The 24,049-nt window shown below is 42.7% G+C and overlaps 2 protein-coding genes across 2 annotated transcripts; both read right to left on the minus strand.

Moving 5' to 3' along the window:
• Nucleotides 1–9,384: 9,384 nt before the first annotated feature.
• On the minus strand, nt 9,385–14,172 carry LOC113508210. Its single transcript, XM_026891166.1, has 4 exons — nt 13,411–14,172; nt 12,961–13,349; nt 10,471–10,788; nt 9,385–9,448 (listed from the first exon to the last, which is right to left on the minus strand). The coding sequence occupies exons 1-4, from the start codon at nt 14,170–14,172 to the stop codon at nt 9,385–9,387; spliced, it is 1,533 nt and encodes a 510-aa protein (XP_026746967.1).
• Nucleotides 13,403–15,685, minus strand: LOC113508211. The gene has a single exon (XM_026891167.1). It carries the CDS (start codon nt 15,393–15,395, stop codon nt 14,172–14,174), a length of 1,224 nt encoding a protein of 407 aa, XP_026746968.1. The 5' UTR covers nt 15,396–15,685; the 3' UTR covers nt 13,403–14,171.
• Between the last annotated feature and the right edge of the window lie 8,364 nt (nt 15,686–24,049).

Raw genomic sequence — 24,049 nt, forward strand, 5'->3', positions numbered from 1 at the left:
CATATTCACAGAGTGATTTACCGCCTACTGCTGTTAAGTCATCCTGAAGAGCTAATAAGCACTGATTTATGGCAAGATCACGGAAATTATCATTAGTTGTGCCTTCATCATTGTTAGGTATATTTCTAAGAAAGTCTTCTGAAAATTTTTCTTTATATTTTTCCCATAATGTTACAGCATCTGACAAATTACAAAATGTGAGTAATGTTACAAATAAATGGCGTAACCGTCGTGGATTATCACTAACACAGGATTCTGCTAAAGCGTCATCCCAATGCTGATCATTTTCAAGCAAATGACGCGCTTGGCAAGCTGCTTGATAAGTGGGATAAACAACATCGTCTACTTTTCTCAAATCTATAAATGAGGTTGGTCCTCGCACGGTATGTAATAATAATCGCAAATAGAAACACTCAGCGTTGTTAGGATGAACGGTGTACACTCTACCAAGAACATGTTCTTTAAAAATACCAGACTCGCCATCTACAGGCCTGCCACGGCGTCTTCGATTAAAGACACCCCGTTGCTTATCGTAGGTATAATACGATGGAACTTCCTCATACAAAAGAGATTTTGCAAAATCATCAGTTTGGCAAAGTCGAAAGAATGCTAATAAACTTGTTTGTCTAGGGTTCTCTAACCGTTCTGTGACATTTTCGGCGTTGAAATATATACGTTGGCCGCCTTCAAGATGAACATCCAGATGAGTCACAGGTGGATATCTTTCGTGAATGTTGAAACTTAAGATCCGCCACACAGCTTCTGAAGAACTTATATATCTGCCTGACTGAAATCTTGTAACTTCATCATGTTCATTTCTCAAAGCAAATGTAGCTTGGTCACTGCCCTTATTAATATACTTACAAATATATTTTATTGACTCTACACTATTACACATTTCAACATTTATGTGAGCTTGAAATGCTCTGGACAAACACAGGAGAATACGGAACGACCCACCTATTATCTAAAGTAACTTGTTGTCCAGACACTCGCTTTTCAACAGTAAAACCATCATTATCTCTTGAACGGCGACGATATAATGGGTATCCATCATGTCCTGTTACAGTGCCATCCACTAAGGCTTTTGGATATCTTTTAGTGCAACGACCGTCTTGCATGCAAGGAGAATTCCCGTTAAACGAACCACATGGACCATGTATCATATGAGTTTTAACAATGTCGTATAACACGGGATCTGCAATCGGACTTGGAATTTCAGCACTGATTAAACTGTCTACATCATTAGGTCGAACCTTATCTTTTAACCAAAGCAGGATATGTGCGTGAGGTAAGCCGCGTTTTTGCCATTCAATACTATACATATAACACAATACTTCTCCAAAAATTTTATCTTTGGTAAGTAGATCTATCATTGATTTTAATTTTAAATGAAAAACTCTTGCTATGATATCATGGCGGTCATGCGGTGCTTGACCCTCAAGAAGCTCCCGAGTAATTTCATCCCACTTAGGATTGGTAGTTACAGTAATAAATAAGTCGGGACGTCCATATTTTCTTACGTAACAAAAAGCATCTGAGTACGTTCGTGCATGTATCGTGGACCACCAGTAAAAGAAGAGGGCAAAATAACTAAACGACCCATATTCACCGTATCGTTATCTTGCTGCATGGCGTCGCGAAGGTGCACGTATTCTTCAACGCGCAGCTGCCTTTGATTAGATCGTATATAAACTAATCTTTCGGTTTCAATTTTGCGTACATGTCTACAATAAACTGATTGAATAAGCCACGAAAACGTTGAAAGTATACAAACCTATTCCGTCTTACTTGCAAGTGGTAACAGTAAAATTGAAGGCATGAAATCTTTTTATTATAATTAGGTGCGCCTGTACGCGGATCAGTTTGGTATAAAGCAAAATTATAACCATCTTCCCCTCGACAGTATATCAAAGGATATTGCAAACTGTCGTAAGCCCTGTGGGTTTCATAAATACGTTGCAAACGATTATCTCTGGAACGGATAACGATATCACGCCTATCACATTCCTGGTCGACCAATACCACAGCAACTTCATTCGTGGATGGAGCATTATAACGCCCAGGGTGTTCCTGAGTTGGACGCCTATCGGCATTTATAACAATTTTATAATTGTTATCATCATCTCGAGGAAGAGCTTCTAATGCCGATTTAAAACTGCATACATACGAATTAACCTGATGCAACATGTTCTGAAGTTGTGATATGAGTTCAGTATTTAAATTCGGGAAATATTGATTTCTTATATTCGACTGTTCGTTGTAGTCGGATACAAAATATATTTGAAGAAACTTAGGTTGGTTTTCAGGCAAAGGGATCCTATCAAATGGTAAACCTGACCTTGTATCTTAAAAGTAGGCATGAAATGACCTTCTGAGATTTGTTGAGCGCCAAAGGATGTCATTTGAAATGCACTATTATAAGTGCGAATATTATCTAAAAACTGTTTAGATTGTATATGTTCCCCTAAAAGTAGTGATTTCAAAGGTTCCGGTGGGTCTTCGAATGAAGGCAAATTTATTTTACCTGTAGAACAACAGAAACCAGCTGACTCCTTACTCCACTTTGAAGCATTACAAAAACGACATACCACGTTCATATCGCCTATTACAGAAGATGATCCATAATCAATTGTGAGGTTATAAGCAAACCCACTTTTATATTTGTCGGACCAAGCCACCGAATTTCTAGATTGATCTTCTATGTGTACATCTAAGTTATTAAGGCTATGTCGAAATCTGTCTGCAGTAAGACGGGCCTCTCGCTGTTCGTCCGTTTCAAGAGACCGAATATTTTCGATTCTTAATCTTTCATTAGACAAACTTACTGATCGTTCTTGTCTCAAAGAATTATAATATTCGCGTACCGACTCTAGTCGTTGTTCATGCTCATGTGCGTCTTCGAGAGATCGAATAACATTATGGTGCACCCTATCATTTGTCAAACGGTCTTCAAATTGAGTTAAAGTTTCAGATTCTCGAGATAAAATATGACGTTCGCGGTCAGCTGTGAGACGCAATTCCCTCTCAGTGTAGGTTTCTGACTCGCGAGACAATATATGACGTTCGCGGTCAGCTGTGAGACGCAATTCCCTCTCAGTGTAGGTTTCTGACTCGCGAGACAATATATGACGTTCGCGGTCAGCTGTGAGACGCAATTCCCTCTCAGTGTAGGTTTCTGACTCGCGAGACAATATATGACGTTCGCGGTCAGCAGTGAGGTCAGCAGTGAGACGCAATTCTCGTTGTGACGCAGTTTCAGCATCTCGGGATAACACATGTTGTTCTCGGTCAATGGTAAGCCTCAGCTCTCGTTGAGAAGAGCTTTGAGACGCCCGTGATGTAGCTCGTCTCGCTCTGTCAGCTGCTAATCGCATCTCTCTCTCTGGAGAGCTTTCATTGGCTCGAGAGGTTGAGGCACTAACTCTCATAGAGTTTAACCGATGTGCTCTTTCCTCTGCCGATTCTTGAGAACGCGCATTTCTCATCCTTTTAGCATCTCTCGAATTTCGAGATAAAGATGGTCGTTTTTTAGGTGGCATTGTGTATTTTTAATCGACGGTAACTGAAGCTACCTTACACTTACAATTATATATAGTTATTATGTAATAATTACGAAAATAAACTATTAATATAATTAAACACTACCAATTACGAAAATAAACTATTAATACAATTAAACACTACCAAAATAACTAATATAATAATAACGAAAATAAACTATTAATATAATTAAACACTACCAATTACGAAAATAAACTATTAATTTAATTAAACACTACCAATTACGAAAATAAACTATTAATTTAATTAAACACTACCAAATTACGAAAATAAACTATTAATACAATTAAACACTACCAAAATAAATAATATAAAAATTACGAAAATAAACTATTAATATAATTAAACACTACCAATTACGAAAATAAACTATTAATACAATTAAACACTACCAAAATAACTAATAGGTGTACCTACTACTAATACTATTAATCTAATACCTATTATATAAACTAACAACAAAACAATTCTAAAAATAAACTATTCAAAGACTAAAAGTCGTGCTGATAAGCACGGTTTGCAAATAACAATTATTGATTGTCAATAAGGTCGAACAGTCTGAACGTCTATTCGCATCAACAGCCAAATATTGTATGACGCTCGAGCGCGGACCCCCCGCCTTTTTATACCTCCCGCCACGACGCGCGTCGAGCGCGGCAACCGATACACAAAAATAATCCTTATAGCATGACTCTGTATTCACGCGCGATTTCTTATTATTTCATGTATAACTTTGGTGTTTCTACACCGATTTACATGATTCTTTTTTTATTGAATAGGTAATAATGTTAACTTTTTTAATTGGGGATGAGTGATAGTGTTGTAAACGTTAGAGTAGACAAATACAATCAGAAATCTCCGAATTGCTAAGCTATCGGGAGTTTCACGTGTTATTGTGAGTCAACCATAAAAGTTAGACATATGCTGTCGAGGAATATTTTTTATATAATTTTAGGGAGAATATTTCCGTCATACATGATTTCTATGTAGCTTTAACCTATAAGCCTGCACACGTGACGGAAGCTTAAAAAATGGAGTAACTTACCCCGTTTTCCCAATATTTCCCTTCACTGCTCTGCTCCTATTGGTCGTAGCGTAATGAAAAGTATACTATAACCTGCCCAAGAGTATGAAGAATAATTGTGCCAAATTTCGTTAAAATCCGTCGAGTAGTTTTTGTTTCTATAACGAATATACAGACAGACAGACAGACAGACAGACAGACAGACAAAAATTTTACTGATTGCATTTTTGGCATCAGTAGCGATCCCTAACCACCCCTTGATAGTTATTTTTTAAATATATTTTATGTACAGAATTGACCTCTCTACAGATTTATTATAAGTATATAGATATATAGATTGATGTTATGCATTCTAATGTTGCAGGCAAAGTCAAAAGCACCATGTCTATATTAATACTGTCACATCCTTCGGCGTTAGACTTAACACTATTCAGAATTTTTGCGATATTTGACTGCATTGTAGGCTTTTAAGTAAAACTTGAGGTGTTGTGTCGCGAAAATTCGAAATAGGTCAGTTCAGAAAGACTGACATCGTCATTACCTGGCACATTTAAAAAGTGGTCACATATAGCATCTGGATTATTAAGATGTAACGGTAATTCAATATCATTTTTGGGTGGAAGCAAGTTATTCTTTAGGTTTTTCCAGAGCAATTTGGGGTCACTTGCCTGATGATTTATATTGTACGTGAAATAAGCAGATTTCTCCCGATATAATGACACATTAACCAGAGACTTAAGCTCCCTGTAGCAGGCTTTCTTGCCTTCAGTTTTTTGCTTCCGGTATTCCTCATTAGCCTCATTCCTCAAGCGCATCATTAATTTAATGGTGTCCGTTATCCAAGGATAGGAACGCTCTCTTATAATACACGTTCTCTTTGGTGCGTGAATATCAAATAACGTAACCAAAAATGAATTAAATGTATTGACCATTTCATTAACGTCACATTATCCTGTTATAGCTTGCCAGTGAAAGAGGTTCAAGTCTTGTTCAATTCCTTCCTTTGAAACATGATTTAAAGGTCTGTAACAGATTGTCTTAGGAAGTATTTTGGGTCTTTTGAAACTTATCTCACACGTCACGATTGCGTGCGCACCCAAATCAGGTAGAGCTTCCACAGGTACAGAGCGGGCCCTAATATTTGTGCAAATAACGTCAATTAGTGTGTCTCCATGTACAGTGGAATGGGTCGGTATATTTACTAATTGGTTTAGGTTCACACAATCTAGAAAGGACTGTAACTTGTCTGTTTTTGGGTCAGAAGCATTTGTCATAATAATATTAAAATCGCCCAGCAATATTATAAAGTCACATTGTGTTACGGTGTTTCATGAGCAAGATATGGCATCCAAAAATAAATCAACATCCTGCCAAGGCGGGCGGTATGCTGTGCCTGTTGCCATCTTAGCCCCACAAACACTGAGCGTGAACCACATTTGTTCCACAGAGGTATATAATGGATCAGTAGAATGTGTATGTCTACGCACAGTTAGACCGCGTTTGATATAGAACCCAACGCCTCCGCCTCTGCCCCCCTTTACAGACAATGGTCGTGGTATATGGCGAAGTCTATATCCAGAAATCGTGGGCGCACGTCCCTCTTCTCCGACTCGCAACCATGTCTCATTTATGGCCATGATGTCGACATCGCGCTGTAGTATTGCTGCCGTAAGTTCATCGTGTTTAGTTCCAAGGGAGCCAGCATTCCAAAGCCCAACTTTAAGAAATTTTATTGCCATCTTATTTTCGCCTTTAAGACTGTTACTGTGTTAAATAAATATATACAGATATTGTGATGTGTAACGCATAATATAAATATATTATAAATGAAATCAGAACAAAGAAAGCAATCAACACCGTGGGTTTCATACAGTAATGAAAAAATGCAATAGTTAGAACAGACAGCACCAGCAAAAATAATAATGCAACAGTATCTATAAGCAAATTTTATGCATGTATACACTAAGCAAATACATAAATAGATTATTTTGTGCACATACAATAGCATAAAAAAATCATTTAAAAATTTAAAACTAACAAAATTCACGAAACATATTGCAAGACATTTAAACCACGCTATAATTCGGATACACTGACAATATTCGAGAAGTACCACATAACTGTAAAGTACGGTGATTATGTAAGTAGATAATAGCCAACTTATTTGACAGGGAAAAAACGTTCAATGTCGGATTGCATTCTAACTTGCACCACCGACTTACCCTCTTCCTTACGAGCAAGTATTCGCCCATCTCTTGTCCAAGAATATTTCCATCTGCAACTAGTCGCAGCCTGACGCGTCAAGTAAAACTATTGCCTATTGGATTTCGTCAGGCGCTCGTTGACATAAATGCGTCGTGACTAGGGCTTCCATCCCGGGAGTCTCGGTCTCGAAAATTCCGAGAGTCTCGACAATTTTGTCGTGTTTTCGAGACTCGAGACCTCAACTCTAGTTTTCGAGACTTACGAGACTTAGTTAAATAAAATAATATGCAAAAAATACCAATCCACTAAAAAAATCTACTAAACTACCATTATTTTTTGATGCTATTACATTGGCAATACAGTAAAGTGAAAGTTAGGATAATCTGTGGTGATGGCAATTTGCAGTTCCTAACCTCAAACACAATACGCTCACAAGCACAACTTCACTTATTGTTTCTTTATAAAAAATTTAAATCATATGGCTACGATGTGTTCCTTAGCAGATAAATTGAAAGGTATGTGTCTTATTCATCTTGAAAGCAGAAGTCACAAACAAAATTATATTTAGCTAAACGATTTGCGTTATATTTTGTGAATGTTTGGTTTGTTGTGGCGGTTTGATGGCGCGAAATATGCATATTGCTTAAAATAATCTATAATTACGAATACTAATTCTTTATACTTACCATGATGTGCTGTTGATTTAACATGCTGTTAGATTCTTGTTATTACCTTGTTCAACCCTTTATTTTCTGACAGCGCAGTCGTATTTTGAATATTAATCAATTAGTGAAGCCCAAATTCGTTACTAATTTCATTTTATTTTATTAACAGCGATTTTATTAATTATAGTGATTCTTGTTTAGGTAACTGGTAGGTAGTTACCTATTTACATAATTTGTTTATTAAATATAGTAGGGACCATTATCATTATCATTATGCCTACATTCAGAGAGACGATTTTTAATACCTTTAACTGAGCTTACCCTGTGACAGTTGTTTTTTGAATGTCTTACCTAAAATATATACGTAAAGTATTTTTCTTGTTATCAAAATGGGCAGGCTTAAGAGGCACTTAACTCACACAGCGTGCAATGAGCAAAAGCTATTGCGCGTGACGTAATTGTGGTTCTACATATCCGTATTTTAGTACTAAATGGGTGATAAAACTATAATGTATATTAAATTATGAATATTAAATTTTGGTTGGTGATTAAAAAATCTTCATGGATAAATAAATAATGATAAATATTAACATGGCTTGTCTTAACGTGTTTCTGTGTGGTGATGGTTATTTTTCATTGTTTTAGATAACAGCATGCTTTATTGTGATGTACTTGCCAAAATGCATGATAAGTCTTCCGTTTGGTGCTATTTTTTGCGAGCTAAAGATAATGCTTCTGCTAAATGCAAAACCTGCCACAAAATATTTAAGACTTTAGGAGGAAACACCAGCGGTCTTCATAAACATCTTAAAAGTATTCATAATTTGATATTATCAAAGGACGAAGTACTACCTGCGGCTTCCACATCTGACGTCAAATACAAAAGTGAAGGTGAAGTTTATAAACCACCCGAAAAAAAAATTAAAATGACAGATTTTTTTCAAAGAGTTGACGGAATTGAAGTTAAAGTTTCAAGAATGGCTGCACTAGACGGAATACCATTTCGAACTTTCGTAGAATCGAAAGATTTAAGAGAGTTGTTCAAAAAGTCGCAATATACATTACCGTCTTCTGTGACTTCGATATCTAATATGGTTAATAAACAAGCCGACTACATTAAGTCCCAAACATTAAATGAAATAATGAAATTGAAGGCATCCGGTGTTAAATTTAGCTGTACCTTAGACGAGTGGACGTCGACACAAAACAAAAGGTACATGAATGTAAATATCCATTCAACATTTTTTGATGGGGCTAAATACAAGAACTTAGGACTTGTTAAGATACCTGGTAGTATGCCTGCTGCTATTTGTGTAGATTTATTAAAGGAACGATTGTCGGAATTTGATATTAATTTAGACTCCGACGTTATAAGTCTTACTACCGATGGTTGTAGTGTAATGAAAAAAATGGGAAAGTCAGTTAATGCTTATCATCAAAAATGTCTAGCCCATGGTATCCAATTAGCGATACTGGATGTATTATACAAAAAAACAAAATCTGTCACAGTACAAAATGACATATCGCAAAGTATTGAAGATGTTAGCGATGATGATGAAAATGATGACGAAACAGACGAAAATGGCAGTTTTGAAATAATTGAGAGCAGCAAGCCGCGAAAACACGAAGAAAACGTTTATGAACATGTGATCAATAAAGTACGGAAAGTAGTAAAGTTATTCAGGAAATCGCCAACAAAACAAGCTGTACTGAAGAAATACGTCGAGGAACACTTCCACGGAGAGCTAAAACTAATAATCGATTGCAAGACAAGATGGTCCAGTTTAGCTGAAATGCTAGAACGTTTCCTTAAATTAAAAATATGCGTTCGGAAGGCTTTGATAGATGTAGGGTCTGGAATTGAGTTCACCGAATCAGAATATAGTACACTTGAGGCGATTTCAGATTCATTAAATATCTTAAAAGTCACATTAGAAGCTTTGTGTAGGCGAGATGCAACTCTGTTGACAGCGGATACTGCTTTAAATTTCTGCGTACAAAAATTAACTTCACAACAAAGTTCTTTGAGCATAAGCCTCGCCAATTCACTGTGTAATCGTATTAGGGAGAACAGGCTAATAGAGGCGAGTATTTTGCAATACTTACACAATCCTTCTCAGTTTTTCGAAAAAAAGTTGAATCCAAAGGCGTTTAATTCTTTAAATAACGACGAAATTACTCTATCATTAAAAGAGTTGTACGAAAGATTGAACAAATCTACAACTTTAAAATCAACTGACAGTTATTCAGCGAATTCCAGTGCCAATGATTTTAATGATAACACGATTGCGCCGCTCACCAGTTTAACTGCTAAAGAACAGCTAGCGTGTGAGCTTGAAAACATGCTAAATCCTCAAAAAATAGAAAAACAAAGTGGCATCCATGATTTACAAACAACTTTGCATGTAGAAAAAGCTCTCTTTGAGAATGGTGGCGACAGAGGTAAGCATTTAAATCAGTGCTATAATTATTTACTATCAATCCCCCCTACAAGCGTCGAAGCAGAGAGAGCTTTTTCTAATGCAGGGTACTTTTGCAACAAGATCAGATCCTCTTTATCTGAAAAGTCTTTGAATGCCCTTTGCTTTCTGCGTGCCCATTATAAAAATGAAAAATGTTAATGCATGTTAATTTTACTTAAATTTGTAGTTGATTTATTAAAGTAAATACTAAATTGAACCATATTGTATTATTTGCCTTATTGTATGAACGCTAGAACCTTGAGTATGTTATTTATTTTTCGAAGTCTCGAAAGTCTCGTTTTTCCCGGGAATCCCGGGACTGGAAAAAGTCTCGATTTTTTTTCCCGGGACTCGAAAATGTATCGAGACTGGAAGCCTTAGTCGTGACGCCCCGGGCATTTCGATATCAGCAGTGCATAGATTGCGACGAACACGCGCGGCACTCAGGATGCTGTCACGAGTAGTGCGCCTTGCCAACCTGGCAACAATAATACGATAGCGAGAAGCATCCTCTCCTTCGACTCGGTCTCGCAGCACACTGCCCACGCACCTGACAAACACCACGTCACGCTCATCAAGTGACACGCCCAATTTAACGTCCTGAAAGTTCAATAGCTGGGTTGGGTTCTCCCCCTTAGTCTCCGGCACACCAGAAACTTGCACATCATTGAGCAACGACTCCTGCTCACGCTCATTGAGCTGCAGCTTAAGCTCGCTAACAGTCGTTTCCAGCTCTGCAAGACGAGGAGAAACCGATTGCTCAATCTTTTCCTCCACTTCATTAACTCGGACTTCCAGTGCGTCGACTCTGCCCATCAATTCCTCGCGGAACTCACGGACCTCAGTCCTTAACGCATTAACTTCGTTCCTAAGGCAACGTAAGGCCAAGGCAATTGAGACTGAGTTTTCCAGGTTATCCTGGCGGGGTGAATCACTCGCCATGCGTTTGTGAGCGCGAGATTGAATATTTACATGCGAAACGTCAATCGCTGCCGGGGTAAAAGATGGGCAGACAGGTGTTTTGCTATTGTGGAGTGGAGTTTTAGCCCGACAATAAGGACAAACCCAGTTTTCTTTTTGTATTGGGGAGTCTGGTGTTACATTTACACAGATCGGGTGGTAGCTGTTCTCACAACGTTTACATTTAATTGATCCGTTCGAAGATATATCTTGGCTACAAACATCACAAATCATATTCATTTTTAATTATCGCAAGACAATGTTAGCGTTCGTGAACAAAGGCGGTGACTCAGCTAGCAAGCAGCACGGCGAGGAGTACATGCACAGGGTGCGTGGCGGTGCGTGATATGTGAGCAAGCAGCGCAGCAATAGGCCGTACGTATAGAAGCGACCGCTACAGCGATAGTGTGACCGGTAGACCGGTCGGCGCGCGCGATGACCACCTTTTTTTCTTTTTTTTTTCGGGGGGAAATCCTCATGGACTTCCTCCGCCAGGGGAGAGGCGGAGGGGTGTGCCGGACTCTTACCGGCGAAAACCCCCCGGTGTGTCTCCTCGCACGTGGGCACGCGGGGCCGCGGGAGTCCACATTCTTCCGCAGCCCCGCGCACTAGTGCTGGCTCGGTCAGTCCGGGCCTCGCCTCGTGCACGGGGTAGTGAGGTGTTTGCCTATCCCGTGCACCGCCTCAGAGGCGCGCGCCGACACTCGCGCGCGCCTCCTCCTCGGGTCCATGGAATAGGGGGCGGGGGGCTTCCCCAAGTCCCGCGCCCCTGGACCCATTCATGGGGGCTGGAAGAGGGCGTTGTCCGCCCTTCTCCTACGCCCGGTGCGCTTTCTGCGGCCGGGGAAGGGAGTCGAGATCTCCCTCTCCCGCTCCGCAGCTACCTTCTGCGACATCACGTCCTCGCAGAAGGACACCACCGCGTCCCACGACTCTGCGCTACCGACCATCTTCCGCACTACGGCCGGCAGCGACAGATCGCCTCCTACTTCATTTGTGAGGACACGGCGAAGTTGATCTGATATTATGAATTTTATCCTTGTTTCGAGAAATGTATTTAGTTCTTGCTTTATTATCTCTCTTAACTTGTCCTCTAAGACGAAATTCATTGAAGACTGCGGGCTTTCGTTAAGTTTTTGTCTTATTGTATCATTGCAATCATCTTCAAAGGAACTATTTAGCTCGATATTTGTGTCACTCACAGACCCTTTACGCGGTGTTGAAGAGATTCTAGTTGGCTTCAAGACTAGGGCTTTTTGCGTCTGTGACTCGTTTTTTTTATTTTTGGGTAACTTGTTACGAGTATTGTTTTTGCTAGCCATTTTATTTTATTTTTATGTTGTTAATACTTTTTAAATTGCCCTTACGTGTAAGAGATTACTGAAAAACATTCAAAAAGAGATTCAAATTCTTCGGATTTGATCGCACTGCAATCTGTGTACTATACCCACACTATCCGTAGGTAGAGCCAATGATTCCTTGCAAATGTTGGTGAATTTAACGGGTATAATTATAAGATTGTTGTTGTTGTTTAATGGTGCCGTTGGAGTTTGAATTTAAATGACTCACATTCCACGAATTTTTGCACACATTCCACAAATATTTTCACTTTGTTATTTTGATGTTACTATTGTTCTGCACTAAGATGTACTGTTTATATATGTTTATTTTGCACTATTTATAACGTTTAATTAGGGGTTTTTAATGAAATTGAATTCACTTTCTGTTAAATTGTATTGGTTTTTGTATTTTGATTCCACTGATATTATTTCGTGTTTTTTTGGTAGTCAGTGTTCAGTTTTGTTTAAAAACAATCACACTTAGTTATTATACTACTGACTTGAAAATAAGGCGGTCTATGTATCAATACACTTGTTATTATTAATTTTAAACTATTTTTAATACGGAACTGTTGTGGATCAGATGTTCACTTTAGTAGCGCCATCTAGCGTCAGGTCCATCGCCCACACAGGGGCCCCATACAGGGCCATGGACCGTACGATTCCCACGTACAACCGCCTACAGGCGGTGCTCGGGCCCCCCATGTTGGGAAACAGCGTTGAGAGCGCGCCCGCCGCGCCCATCAGCTTGGGCCATCGCCGGGGGAACGTGTCCCGTCCGCTCAGGGAAGAGGGCCGACACCACCGCCTCTAGCAACTGGGGCTGCATGCCCTGGACCACTGGGGGCGCCCAGGGACGCAACTTGCCCCGTACCCAACGGTAGGGGCGCCCCCACGGATCCCGGTCCAGGGACCCCAGCAGCTCCTCCCTGGCACGCGACTTCGAGTCGCCGATGGCCAGCCACAGAGTCTCCTTGGACGCGCGGTACACCTCATACAGCGCGCCCTCCTCGACGGGATCCCGTCGACGTCGTCTCCGGTATCGAGTGTACCGGCGGCGAGCTGCGACGCACTCAACGCGCAGCCGCGCGATCTCGTCGGTCCACCAGTACACCCGGCGCCTTGCGGACTGTTGGCTTACACGGGGCATGGACGCGTCGCAAATCTCCGTCATCGCTCCGCGAAACCACAGCGTCGACGAGGCCGTCCGTCGCCGACTCCCAGATCCAGGACTGGACTAAGGCAGCTTCCTCGAGTAGTTCCCTGTCGATGTTCTTGAGCGCCCATCGGGGGCCGTCGTTGATCGGGGTTGTTGGATGGCGGCCGTTCGCGGTCTGAGCGGAGACGTCGAACCGGATATAACGATGGTCCGATAACGTCTCCACCTCCGCGGCGACACGCCAGTCTCGGACTCGGCCGGCGACAGAGGGGCTTGCGAACGAAACGTCCACAATCGACCCGCCCCGCTGCCGCACGCACGTGTATTCCGAACCCCGATTCAGGACGACCAGACCGGTCGTCACCGCCCACTCTTCCAACACCTCGCCCCGAGAGTCAGTGACCGGAGATCCCCACGCCGATGACTTGGCGTTGTGATCCCCGAGCACCAGAACGGGACGAGGGTGGTAGCGGTTCACGACGGCACCCAACTCGACAAGGAAACCCTCGAAGTCGGCGAGACTCTTGTTGGGGGAGAAATACGTCCCCACGACGGCGATGCCGTCCGAAACCGCGGCAACCCAGCCGCGGCCCCTGGACGGGTCGATCAGAGTCCCGCCAATAATGGCCACCAAACCATCAGCGCACCCCAACCAGTTGACACGGGCGGGGACGAAGTACGGCTCGGCGACCACAGCCACGTCGATCGACCACTCTGCCATGCTCTGGAGTAGAAGATCCTGAGCTCTGGCAGAGTGATTGATGTTGCCCTGGAGGAAATGGAATTGCGCCATTATTGACAATCCATTCCCCCGACAACAGTCCCGGACCGGGAGTCGGTCGCGGAGCTACCAGCCTGCGGGGGCTGCGAGATTACCCCGGCAGGCATGGAGCTCTTCTTCCCTAACCTTTTGGCAGTGCTGGTGGGCATGCCACAGGCTCCCCCGCCCAATCTGTGTCCCGCCGGCTTCCCCGCGGCCGAACACAGGCAGCAGTTAAGCGCGGCGGAACACTGGGTCGCCTTGTGACCGGGCTGACCGCAGCGATAGCAGAGATCGCTACGGTCTGCTGCGGAGGTGCACTTTGCCCGGACGTGCCCCTTTTCCAGGCACCGGAAGCACCTCAAAGCCCGGGGTTGCAGGAGTTTTACCCTCGCTGCAACCCAGCCCACCTGCACTTCGCCAGCTAAGGCGATCTTCTTCGCCGATGCCACAGGGCACCGAACCCAGACTGCGCCGAGTCCGGTGGCGTCGGTGCGTATGTCGCCGGCCCGCACTCTATCCGGCGGACACTCTCCGCTACGGGCAACGGCCGCCACCACTTCCTCGGGGGTCACGGAGTCGTCCAGACCAGTGATCCGCACCTCTGCGGTTTTCACCGGTCTGGAGACCCGGACGTCCTCGGGGTTGAGGACCTCCCTCATCTTGGCGGCCAGAGCGTCCGCCTTTTCAGCGCTGCCACTCGCAGCGCCGGCCACCTCGAACAGCCGCGCACCCGTGACGGTCTGCCTGAGGGTGACGGACTGGAGGCCAAGATCTGACAATTTGATCTTGACCTTGGCCTCGGCAATGACCGACTGGTACGTAACGCCGCGCTCCGCAGCCCCGGGCTGCAGCGTCAGCGTCACGGCCTCGGAACGCGGGGCACGCACTGTCGGTCCTTTGCTACCGCCTTTGGCAGTCCGTCGCGCAGGCTGCGCAGCCGCCTTTGCCGTAGGGCCTGGGGTGCGCGCTGCAGATGTGGCCGCCTTTGCGACTTTGCGGGCCTTCTTGCGGCCTACGACTGTCGCCCAGCTCTCACCCTTAGAGCCGGCCGTCGTGGGCTGAGCGCTTACCGGGGCTCCCTCCACGGGCTTTTTGACACCCCCCGTGGGCTTTCCCTGGCGAGGTGCAGGCCTCGGCGGCTCCTCCATCCTCCGCCTGGCATCGGCCGCTAGGGGCGGACGGAGGGTTTCCGGCGGGAGGCACCGAGACACCGCCTCTATACGGGCATTGACCATGCTCCCGTACTGGAGCATGCAGAGCCGGACAATGCGCTCGACCTCGTCGTCGGAACGAGCGCTTGCCGGTCTCGGTGCGGGAGACGGGGCCACCACCGGCGTGGCGGCAGTGGGCGGCGTGCGTCGCTGCTGCTGCTCGCTCAGCGCAGCGACTTGCCGCCGGAGGTCCTCAAGATCGGCACGGAGGCGGCCGTTCTCCTCCTGCAACTTCGCGACCTCGTCTGAGGCAGTCCTGTTGAGGAGGATACCAACCGCCTCCTTAATGTCCGCGGCAGCCTCCTTCAGACCGCGGGTGAACGTGCCCTTCAGGCTGCTGGACTTCGTGGCAACCTTCAGGACCAAGTCCACCCCAGACTTGGTCCTGAAGGTTGCCACGAAGTCCGGCAGCCTGAAGGGCACGTTCACCCGCGGTCTGAAGGAGGCTAAGTCCAAGGCCAGCTGGCTCAGGGCCGCCGCGGATGGCTCGCCCCCTTCGGCCGTGAGAGCAGCGCGTCGCTTCCGTGCGCGCTCTGCCATCGCCGACACTTCGTCGGCCGCGACGGCTTTGCGCTGCTCCCTCCTGGCGGCGTTGAGCTCCGCCTTCGAGCTCCCCAGCGAGGCATCGCTTTCACCGCCAGGGTCCTCCGTGGTGACCCCCACGTCACTCTCTGCTTCGCTGGCCGCCTGGGCATTGGAACGCACAAACCTGCCCTGTGCGTCCCTCCGCGGCCGCGAAGCACTCGCCCCCCTCGAAGCCTGCCGACCTTTCCTCCCGGTCGGCAACTTCGGAGCCGGCAGGCCGTCCTCATCTGAGGACTGACCCGCTGAGCCACCTCCCTTCGAAGCACGGTCGCGTGGACGTTTCCTAACGGAAGACGATCCACGCGGCCCCCCTCGGCTTTTACTGTGCTGCCAGTAATATTATCAGCGACAGGGGCCTGGTCGCCTACCCCTGCGCGTCCATCGGTAACCAATTTCACACTCGCAGGCCCGGATACCTGCGAGCGCCGGGCGTCAGCCAGATCGCATGACACAACTAATACTTCTGTGTCCGACATACCATTTTACGAATGGGTGGTACGCCCATCGCTTCCCCAAGGCGATGTGGCCGCTCTTTTGGGAGGTTATTTGATCCTCCCGAGGCCCGCGGATGCCTCTGGTGCAGGATATACCGCCCGCTACTCGGTTTTTACGAACTATAATTTTTTTTTTCAGTTTTGTATTTATTTATTTTTTACTTTTATCTTAATACAAACCTATATTTAACTTAGACCCCTAGACTGCGGGCCGTCACCCCGGCCCGTGTTCTAGGGGTCACCGCGGCGTATAGGTCGCGATGACCGAGGAGGGTAAGACCGTGGGCCACTCCTCTGCCCGCGGTCTGACGCATCCGTGGCGAGGTATTGTGAGCCACGGATGGATACATAGGTTAAGTACATAAGTATAGTAAACTGGGTTGAGCAGGTCAGATAGGCAGTCGCTCCTTATAAAACACTGGTACTTAGCTGAAACCGGTTGGACTGGTAGCCGACCCCAACATAGTTGGGAAAAGGCTAGGCCAATGAATGAGTTCATGCACGCGCGACGCCTTTACTTTTGTGAGTGACCAATCTGTGTACTCGTCAATGTAGGCGTGAGAGTGATTGTGATTGTGTGTACGGTTAGCAAGCAAAAATTCATTAGCGCAAGTTAAGGATTTCACCCATATTTATATTTTAAGTATTTTTTTTTTGTTTTTTTTTAGGAATGGTCAAAATGAAAAAAAAAAAACATTAAAGTAACTTCTAATTTACTCAGTAATAAATAATTACAGGTAGGTAGTAAATGTAATCCTTAGCAATACCTTAAATGTACACAAAATAAAAAGCTCTCTCGGTTATTATTAGTAACTAGCTTGTGCCCGCGACTTCGTCCGCGTGGAATAGTGACTTCCGGCAGAAAAGTATAGATAGCTGTGTCCGCGACTCCGTCAGCGTGTAACTCCTTGTGTATTAAGTTAATGTATTGGTAATATTTATTATTATTATTTATATTGGTAATATTGTTTAGATCACGTTCACATAAGGCTTAACCCTTTATAAGACACAGAACTTAAAAATATTTATAGCTTTTAAACTTTATAATAATGTGTTAAGGTTCAAATTCTGGTGGCAATATAAGTACCACTGCCTTATAAAGGTAAGGTAAAGGTACCTATAAAACGAAAATACTTTAGTGCAAAGCTTCCGGGTAAACTATATTGAAAGTTGACCCGTCCGGCACGTGAACATAAAGACTTTTAGAACTGCTAACACGGGAAAGAGCAACATACAACTGACCATGTGAGAAACAACTGACACTGAGATCTACTCCAGCAACACGAAAAGTCTGCCCTTGAGCCTTGTTAATTGTCATTGCATAACACACCGATACTGGGAATTGCGTCCTTTTAAATTGGAATGGAAAATTATTTGGTATTAAGGGTATTCTGGGAATAAAGACGGTTTCTCCTGCACCGCAACCTGTTAAAATTTGAGCCTCGATTATATTTTGTTGCAACTGGGTTACTTTTAGTCGAGTTCCATTGCAAAGTTGTGGTGGTTTTAAATTTCGGAGCATAATAATCGGTATCCCAATTTTTTAAACAAATTTCATGAGAGGGAAGTCCGGGCATATTTAAAGAATTTAAAAATTCTATCGGGTAATTAGTGGCTTCTTGTTCATCGACCATTCTATTTATTGATCTATAAACTTTGCTTTCCCCCTGTATATTCGACAGTATTTTGTTATTGATCTCAGATGCCTGGTCATTGCGAGGAGTTAAAATAGATCTTTCGCATAGCCAAGAATTGTCCCTATTTAATATATTTGTTACGTCACCGTAAACCGACGATATAAGATGTGGTTGAGATTGCACCATACAACATAATTCAGGCGTCAGTATAAGTTTTCCTTGGTGTAGTTGTGGATAGGTACCTTCACCAATCTTTAATAATGTGTCAGAAAATTGACTATCATCCGGGTTATCTCCAGTTCTCACTCGCATATTTATAGTCAAATGCACCGATTGTTTATCTCGCCATAAATAAGAGCTTTTCAGGCAAGCCCTAACCTCATCAGCTCGGGTTCCCCGTGGTATTACCGGTAAGGTTTGTCGGAAATCACCACAAAATAAAACCGTGATACCGCCCATTGGTCGATCATTTTGTCTTATATCCCTTAAAGTTCTGTCTACCGCTTCTACTCCTTTTCGATGGGCCATCGTACATTCATCCCATATGATTAAACTACACTCGCGTAATACCTTAGCTTTGTCGCTATTTCTTGAAATACTACAGGTTGGATTTTCCGTGCGATCTAAATCAATTGGTATTTTAAACATACTGTGAGCAGTTTTACCTCCTGGTAGCAATGTTGCAGCTATCCCTGATGAAGCTACGGCAAGAGCAATTTTACGCTGATTTCGAACATAAGCCAATATTAATTTAGTCAAAAAGGTTTTTCCAGTTCCTCCAGGTGCATCTAAAAACCATATTGTTCCCAAATTATTTTGAACACTATTGCACACGCGGTCATAAACTGAACGTTGTTCTGCAGTCATCATTGGGACACCGTTTTCTAATGTTGTCAGCAGTTCCGTTAAATTGTAACCAATCTCTGCGGAATATTCCCTATTAGTTACCTCTCCGACTGAGGTTGGTGTTGGCAAACCATATTCACAGAGTGATTTACCGCCTACTGCTGTTAAGTCATCCTGAAGAGCTAATAAGCACTGATTTATGGCAAGATCACGGAAATTATCATTAGTTGTGCCTTCATCATTGTTAGGTATATTTCTAAGAAAGTCTTCTGAAAATTTTTCTTTATATTTTTCCCATAATGTTACAGCATCTGACAAATTACAAAATGTGAGTAATGTTACAAATAAATGGCGTAACCGTCGTGGATTATCACTAACACAGGATTCTGCTAAAGCGTCATCCCAATGCTGATCATTTTCAAGCAAATGACGCGCTTGGCAAGCTGCTTGATAAGTGGGATAAACAACATCGTCTACTTTTCTCAAATCTATAAATGAGGTTGGTCCTCGCACGGTATGTAATAATAATCGCAAATAGAAACACTCAGCGTTGTTAGGATGAACGGTGTACACTCTACCAAGAACATGTTCTTTAAAAATACCTGACTCGCCATCTACAGGCCTGCCACGGCGTCTTCGATTAAAGACACCCCGTTGCTTATCGTAGGTATAATACGATGGAACTTCCTCATACAAAAGAGATTTTGCAAAATCATCAGTTTGGCAAAGTCGAAAGAATGCTAATAAACTTGTTTGTCTAGGGTTCTCTAACCGTTCTGTGACATTTTCGGCGTTGAAATATATACGTTGGCCGCCTTCAAGATGAACATCCAGATGAGTCACAGGTGGATATCTTTCGTGAATGTTGAAACTTAAGATCCGCCACACAGCTTCTGAAGAACTTATATATCTGCCTGACTGAAATCTTGTAACTTCATCATGTTCATTTCTCAAAGCAAATGTAGCTTGGTCACTGCCCTTATTAATATATGTACTTACAAATATATTTTATTGACTCTACACTATTACACATTTCAACATTTATGTGAGCTTGAAATGCTCTGGACAACACAGGAGAATACGGAACGACCCACCTATTATCTAAAGTAACTTGTTGTCCAGACACTCGCTTTTCAACAGTAAAACCATCATTATCTCTTGAACGGCGACGATATAATGGGTATACATCATGTCCTGTTACAGTGCCATCCACTAAGGCTTTTGGATATCTTTTAGTGCAACGACCGTCTTGCATGCAAGGAGAATTCCCGTTAAACGAACCACATGGACCATGTATCATATGAGTTTTAACAATGTCGTATAAACACGGGATCTGCAATCGGACTTGGAATTTCAGCACTGATTAAACTGTCTACATCATTAGGTCGAACCTTATCTTTTAACCAAAGCAGGATATGTGCGTGGGGTAAGCCGCGTTTATGCCATTCAATACTATACATATAACACAATACTTCTCCAAAAATTTTATCTTTGGTAAGTAGATCTATCATTGATTTTAATTTTAAATGAAAAACTCTTGCTATGATATCATGGCGGTCATGCGGTGCTTGACCCTCAAGAAGCTCCCGAGTAATTTCATCCCACTTAGGATTGGTAGTTACAGTAATAAATAAGTCGGGACGTCCATATTTTCTTACGTAACAAAAAGCATCTTGAGTACGTTCGTGCATGTATCGTGGACCACCAGTAAAAGAAGAGGGCAAAATAACTAAACGACCCATATTCACCGCGTATCGTTATCTTGCTATGGCATGGCGTCGCGAAGGTGCACGTATTCTTCAACGCGCAGCTGCCTTTGATTAGATCGTATATAAACTAATCTTTCGGTTTCAATTTTTGCGTACATGTCTACAATAAACTGATTGAATAAGCCACGAAAACGTTGAAAGTATACAACCTATTCCGTCTTACTTGCAAGTGGTAACAGTAAAATTGAAGGCATGAAATCTTTTTATTATAATTAGGTGCGCCTGTACGCGGATCAGTTTGGTATAAAGCAAAATTATAACCATCTTCCCCTCGACAGTATATCAAAGGATATTGCAAACTGTCGTAAGCCCTGTGGGTTTCATAAATACGTTGCAAACGATTATCTCTGGAACGGATAACGATATCACGCCTATCACATTCCTGGTCGACCAATACCACAGCAACTTCATTCGTGGATGGAGCATTATAACGCCCAGGGTGTTCCTGAGTTGGACGCCTATCGGCATTTATAACAATTTTATAATTGTTATCATCATCTCGAGGAAGAGCTTCTAATGCCGATTTAAAACTGCATACATACGAATTAACCTGATGCAACATGTTCTGAAGTTGTGATATGAGTTCAGTATTTAAATTCGGGAAATATTGATTTCTTATATTCGACTGTTCGTTGTAGTCGGATACAAAATATATTTGAAGAAACTTAGGTTGGTTTTCAGGCAAAAGGGATCCTATCAAATGGTAAACCTGACCTTGTATCTTAAAAGTAGGCATGAAATGACCTTCTGAGATTTGTTGAGCGCCAAAGGATGTCATTTGAAATGCACTATTATAAGTGCGAATATTATCTAAAAACTGTTTAGATTGTATATGTTCCCCTAAAAGTAGTGATTTCAAAGGTTCCGGTGGGTCTTCGAATGAAGGCAAATTTATTTTACCTGTAGAACAACAGAAACCAGCTGACTCCTTACTCCACTTTGAAGCATTACAAAAACGACATACCACGTTCATATCGCCTATTACAGAAGATGATCCATAATCAATTGTGAGGTTATAAGCAAACCCACTTTTATATTTGTCGGACCAAGCCACCGAATTTCTAGATTGATCTTCTATGTGTACATCTAAGTTATTAAGGCTATGTCGAAATCTGTCTGCAGTAAGACGGGCCTCTCGCTGTTCGTCCGTTTCAAGAGACCGAATATTTTCGATTCTTAATCTTTCATTAGACAAACTTACTGATCGTTCTTGTCTCAAAGAATTATAATATTCGCGTACCGACTCTAGTCGTTGTTCATGCTCATGTGCGTCTTCGAGAGATCGAATAACATTATGGTGCACCCTATCATTTGTCAAACGGTCTTCATATTGAGTTAAAGTTTCAGATTCTCGAGATAAAATATGACGTTCGCGGTCAGCTGTGAGACGCAATTCCCTCTCAGTGTAGGTTTCTGACTCGCGAGACAATATATGACGTTCGCGGTCAGCTGTGAGACGCAATTCCCTCTCAGTGTAGGTTTCTGACTCGCGAGACAATATATGACGTTCGCGGTCAGCTGTGAGACGCAATTCCCTCTCAGTGTAGGTTTCTGACTCGCGAGACAATATATGACGTTCGCGGTCAGCTGTGAGACGCAATTCCCTCTCAGTGTAGGTTTCTGACTCGCGAGACAATATATGACGTTCGCGGTCAGCTGTGAGACGCAATTCTCTGTCAGTGAAGGTTTCTGACTCGCGAGACAATATATGACGTTCGCGGTCAGCTGTGAGACGCAATTCCCTCTCAGTGTAGGTTTCTGACTCGCGAGACAATGTATGCCGTTCGCGGTCAGCAGTGAGACGCAATTCTCGTTGTGACGCAGTTTCAGCATCTCGGGATAACACATGTTGTTCTCGGTCAATGGTAAGCCTCAGCTCTCGTTGAGAAGAGCTTTGAGACGCCCGTGATGTAGCTCGTCTCGCTCTGTCAGCTGCTAATCGCATCTCTCTCTCTGGAGAGCTTTCATTGGCTCGAGAGGTTGAGGCACTAACTCTCATAGAGTTTAACCGATGTGCTCTTTCCTCTGCCGATTCTTGAGAACGCGCATTTCTCATCCTTTTAGCATCTCTCGAATTTCGAGATAAAGATGGTCGTTTTTTAGGTGGCATTGTGTATTTTTAATCGACGGTAACTGAAGCTACCTTACACTTACAATTATATATAGTTATTATGTAATAATTACGAAAATAAACTATTAATATAATAAAACACTACCAATTACGAAAATAAACTATTAATACAATTAAACACTACCAAAATAACTAATATAATAATAACGAAAATAAACTATTAATATAATTAAACACTACCAATTACGAAAATAAACTATTAATTTAATTAAACACTACCAATTACGAAAATAAACTATTAATACAATTAAACACTACCAAAATAACTAATAGGTGTACCTACTACTAATACTATTAATCTAATACCTATTATATAAACTAACAACAAAACAATTCTAAAAATAAACTATTCAAAGACTAAAAGTCGTGCTGATAAGCACGGTTTGCAAATAACAATTATTGATTGTCAATAAGGTCGAACAGTCTGAACGTCTATTCGCATCAACAGCCAAATATTGTATGACGCTCGAGCGCGGACCCCCCGCCTTTTTATACCTCCCGCCACGACGCGCGTCGAGCGCGGCAACCGATACACAAAAATAATCCTTATAGCATGACTCTGTATTCACGCGCGATTTCTTATTATTTCATGTATAACTTTGGTGTTTCTACACCGATTTACATGATTCTTTTTTTATTGAATAGGTAATAATGTTAACTTTTTTAATTGGGGATGAGTGATAGTGTTGTAAACGTTAGAGTAGACAAATACAATCAGAAATCTCCGAATTGCTAAGCTATCGGGAGTTTCACGTGTTATTGTGAGTCAACCATAAAAGTTAGACATATGCTGTCGAGGAATATTTTTTATATAATTTTAGGGAGAATATTTCCGTCATACATGATTTCTATGTAGCTTTAACCTATAAGCCTGCACACGTGACGGAAGCTTAAAAAATGGAGTAACTTACCCCGTTTTCCCAATATTTCCCTTCACTGCTCTGCTCCTATTGGTCGTAGCGTAATGAAAAGTATACTATAACCTGCCCAAGAGTATGAAGAATAATTGTGCCAAATTTCGTTAAAATCCGTCGAGTAGTTTTTGTTTCTATAACGAATATACAGACAGACAGACAGACAGACAGACAGACAAAAATTTTACTGATTGCATTTTTGGCATCAGTAGCGATCCCTAACCACCCCTTGATAGTTATTTTTTAAATATATTTTATGTACAGAATTGACCTCTCTACAGATTTATTATAAGTAAGTATAGATATAGATAGATAGATTA

Source organism: Trichoplusia ni, unplaced genomic scaffold (genome assembly GCF_003590095.1).
Source record: "Trichoplusia ni isolate ovarian cell line Hi5 unplaced genomic scaffold, tn1 tig00004101, whole genome shotgun sequence".
In the NCBI taxonomy this organism is placed as follows: domain Eukaryota; kingdom Metazoa; phylum Arthropoda; class Insecta; order Lepidoptera; family Noctuidae; genus Trichoplusia; species Trichoplusia ni.